This window comes from Primulina tabacum, chromosome 11, assembly GCF_025594145.1.
Source record: "Primulina tabacum isolate GXHZ01 chromosome 11, ASM2559414v2, whole genome shotgun sequence".
In the NCBI taxonomy this organism is placed as follows: domain Eukaryota; kingdom Viridiplantae; phylum Streptophyta; class Magnoliopsida; order Lamiales; family Gesneriaceae; genus Primulina; species Primulina tabacum.
The window spans coordinates 31907237-31911566 of NC_134560.1; the positions used below are offsets into that span (position 1 = coordinate 31907237).

General features: G+C 44.2%; 2 protein-coding genes across 2 annotated transcripts; both read right to left on the reverse strand.

Moving 5' to 3' along the window:
- Positions 1-315: 315 nt before the first annotated feature.
- LOC142519741 (uncharacterized) lies at positions 316-1565 on the reverse strand. Its single transcript, XM_075622770.1, has 3 exons — positions 1349-1565; positions 1021-1208; positions 316-864 (listed from the first exon to the last, which is right to left on the reverse strand). The coding sequence occupies exons 1-3, from the start codon at positions 1563-1565 to the stop codon at positions 316-318; spliced, it is 954 nt and encodes a 317-aa protein (XP_075478885.1).
- Positions 1566-1624: 59 nt separating this feature from the next.
- Positions 1625-2248, reverse strand: LOC142519743 (uncharacterized). The gene has a single exon (XM_075622771.1). It carries the CDS (start codon positions 2246-2248, stop codon positions 1625-1627), a length of 624 nt encoding a protein of 207 aa, XP_075478886.1.
- Positions 2249-4330: the final 2082 nt, after the last annotated feature.

Consider the following 4330-nt stretch of genomic DNA (forward strand, 5'->3'; position numbering starts at 1 on the left):
TTTTAATCGTGTCGATCGCGAGGTCGGACTTTTTTTTATTGCCGAGGGCGAGGTCGGATTTTTAATCTTGCCGAGCGCGAGGTCGGGCTTTTAATTGTGCCGAACGTGAGGTCGGACTTTGTTTCATGCCGAGCACGAGGTCGGGCTTTTAATTGTGCCGAACGTGAGGTCAGACTCTGTTTCATGCCGAGCGCGAGGTTGGGCTTTTATTTTGATCAGGAAAGATGATATATCAATGTCAAATCTTATTCACCATACTTTTGTAAATAAAGACATAATTAAAAATAAAACTAACAAGATGGATTGAGACTATGGTTAAGCATAATATCTTTTCAAGTGTTGGACGTTCCCAAGGCATTTGGTTTTCTTTCCCTCAGCATCCTCTAAGTAGTATGATGCAATTCTTGCTTTCCCAATAACTTTGTAGGGTCCTTCATATTTCGAATCTAATTTCCCTCTTTCTCCCTGAAACTGGATTTTCTTCATGATCAGATCCCCTGTTTCGAACGACCGGGGCCACACCCTTTTGTTATATCCTCGGGCCATCCTCTTCTGATAGGCAGCCATCCGAACATCTGCTCGATTTCTCTTTTCCTCTATTAGGTCCAAATCCATGGCCCTCAATTCATCATTATTCGGTCCATACCCTGTCATCCGAGCATTTTCTTGTCCAATTTCTGCTGGCAATACACCCTCGGTACCATTTACTAGGTTCGGTGTTTCTCCAGTTCCTGTCCGAGCTGTGGTTCGGTAAGCCCACAATACACTAGGTAATTCATCAACCCATTTCCCTCTGGCAGAGTCCAGACGTGCTTTATGAGCGTGTACAATGGATCTATTAGTGACCTCGACTTGTCCATTGCTCTGGGGATAAGCCACAGACGTGAATATCTGCTTTATCTTCATCTCTCTACACCATTCCCGAATTTTAGAGCCGCAAAACTATATTCCATTGTTAGATACAAGTCTCCTTGGTATCCCAAACCGACATACTAGGTTCTTCCATAAAAATTTTAAGACCTCTCCTTCAGTGATTTTTGCCAACGGTTCAGCTTCCGCCCACTTAAAGAAATAGTCGACAGCTACCAATAAGAATATCCTTTGACCTGTGCTTATGGGAAATGGTCCCACGATATCTATGCCCCCCACAATATCAAAGCCCCATTGATCGAAAGGGCAAGGGGAAACGACCGACCTCATAAGTTCGGCTAGTTTCCATTGTAAATTAGCATGTTTTTGACAATTATAATAGGATCTCACCACATTAGCGAATATTTTTTCATGGTTGGCCATAAGAAGCCTGCCATCAAAGCCTTCCGAGCTAACGCTACACTCCGCAGGTGGTTACCACAACATCCTTCATGGACTTCTCGAAGGACATAATCAGCTTCTTTTGGACCCAAGCATTTCAAGAGAGGTCTAGAAAAAGACCTCTTATATAGTATCCCATCTAAGAGCGTGAAGCGGAGTGCTCTCCTCTTGACTTCTCGAGCCCTTTTTGGTTCAACACGGACTTTCCCATGACATAAGTATTGCTGAACCTCATACCTCCAATCCTCTTCCATATCTTTACTTCCCCATCCTGAAGATGAACAATTTGCGAGAAAAGCTCTTGTCCGACTAGTTATGGTCCCGTGAGCTGAGCAAGAGAATTGGCCATCTTGGCCAATCTATCCGCCTTCTCGTTCTGAGTTCGAGAGATTTGTTTCATGATCAACTTTGTGAAGTCCTCCTTAGCTTTTTCAATAGCTTGGACGTATCTGACCATTTTCTCATTTTTCACTTCGAACTTACCTAAACATTGTTGTATTATCAATTGAGAATCAGAATAGAGGACGGCCAAAGTAACACCCATACTTCGGGCAGCCCTTAGCCCGACCAAAAGTGCTTCGTACTCGTCTTCGTTATTGGAGGCCCGAAAGTTCAATCTTACCGCCACCAAGGAGATATCATCACGACTCCGACCCCACTCCCCGTTCGATAAGAAGAACCATCTACAAAGATCTTCCATTGCTCTTCCTCTGATACTTGAACAGTTTACGCGAGAAAGTCGGCAAGCTTGGGCTTTAATAACTGTCCTAAGCTCGAAATTGATATCGTATTCACTGAGCTCGGTCACCCACTTAATCAACCTTCCTGAGGTATATGGGTGCGAGATGATTTTTCCCAGGGCGCTATTGGTGAAGACAATGATAGGATGCGATAAGAAGTAAGGCCTCAATCTTCTAGCCATAATGACGAGGGCCATGGCCAACTTTTCCTGAGTAGTTTAATTGAGTTCTGCCCCTTTTATAGCGTGACTCACAAAATAAACATGTTGATGAGCTGCATCCTCTCTTCTGACCAAAATAGAACTTGTAGCCTGGGGAGTAACTGCTAAGTACACAACGAGTTCCTCTCCAAGGATGGGTTTGTTCAAGATAGGGAGTTCCATAAGATAAGTTTTCAGCTCCTACAACGCTTTTTCACTCTATCATTCCATTCAAAATTTTTAGCTTTCCGAAGTACCTTAAAGAATGGAAAACTTCGACCTGCAGATCGGGATATAAATCGGGCTAGAGCAGCAATCCTCCCTGTCAATCACTGTACTTCTTGGATATTTCGAGGAGAGCCCATTGAAGATAGGGCTTGCACCTTCTTTGGATTAGCCTCAATGCCTCTGTGAGTCACCATGTACCCCAAAAACTTCCCTGTCTGAACCTCGAACACACACTTGCTAGGATTCAGCTTCAGCCTGTATTCCCGCAGATTCTAAAAAGTTTCATCCAGATCCGTCAAAAATTGATCGACTGCCTTGGACTTGATTAATATATTATCCACATAGACCTCAACGTTCTTCCCAATCTGATTTATGAAGACATTATCCATAAGCCTTTGATAGGTAGCTCCAGCATTCTTTAATCCGAAAGGCATCACTACATAACAAAATGTTCCCTCAGAAGTAAGAAAACTGACCTTGTTTCTGTCTTCTTCTGCCAAGGGAATTTGGTGATATCCTTGATATGAATCAAGAAAACAAAGAAGTTTGTGCCCTGCTGTGGAGTCGACCAATTGATCTATCATCAGGAGAGGATAACAATCTTTGGGGTAGGCTCGGTTCAAGTCACGAAAGTCCACACACATCCGCCATTTTTCGGATGACTTAGGAACCAAGATCACGTTAGATAACCAGGTCGGGAAATAGACTTCTTGAATGTGTCTTGCTTTTAATAAATCTTGCATTTGCTCTTTGATAATAACATCCTTCTCGAGGCCGAAGTGCCTCATCTTTTGAATCACAGGTCGGCAATCATCCAAGGTATTGAATTTATGCTCCATCACTTCCCTCCTAACACCATGGAGCTCGGATGGACACCAAGCGAACACGTCTTTATTCTTCTCCAAACACAAGACCAACTGTTCCCTCAAGGGCTCTTCCAAGGTTCGAGCTATCCTTACGAATCCGGACGGAGGGTTTAGGATAAGTTCCTCATATCTGTCTTCCGAAGTAACCCTTTTTGATTCTTCGATTAGATGTAGCTGATCGAATCCCATAGATACGGGTCGGCTTGGATGTTCAATTTTAGCCGACTTCTGCTCAACTCTTACTTCTTCCGCATTACATTTCCGCGAAATCTTCTGATCCCCCTTGACCTCTCCTACAACTTCTCCCACGGGGAACTTGATTTTCTGGTGGAGAGCCGATGCAATTTCTTTGAAAGCGGCCATGGCTGGACTCCCCATGATAGCATCATACGATGAGGGAGCATCAACTATCACAAAATTGACAATCCGGGTCTTTCTAGTATCCCCATACCCCAAAGAGAGAGGGAGATTGATGACTGTGAGGGGATTTATAGCATGCCGCGTGAATCCAAACAAAGCTGTGGAGATAGGCTCTATCGTGAATTCGCCCAAGTCCATTTGATCCATCGCCTCTTTAAACAGAACATTGACAGAACTCTCAGAATCCACGAAGATACGAGCAACTTCATAGTTGGCGACCATAATTCGGATGACCAGAGCATCATTATGCGGATCGGTTACTTCCCTTCATGTCCTCGTGTCCAAAAGAAATCATATGTCCCGAGCTTGCTTTAGTGCTGCTAATCTTCATGTTCTCCAATCTTCTACTTGCTGGCTTTCCTGGCCCGATTGGAGTCTCCGTTTGTAGGCCCTCCCGATATCATATTAATTACCCTCGAGGCGGTGGTCGCTCATGGGGTTCTACCCTCCGCATATTTGGGTTAGCATTCTTAAAATTTTCTCTTTGATTTTGGTGCCCTTCTCCCCTCAGGATCACCTTCCCTCCGCTCTCTCTTATGGGGTCGGTGTCCGTCACCTCTGCCTA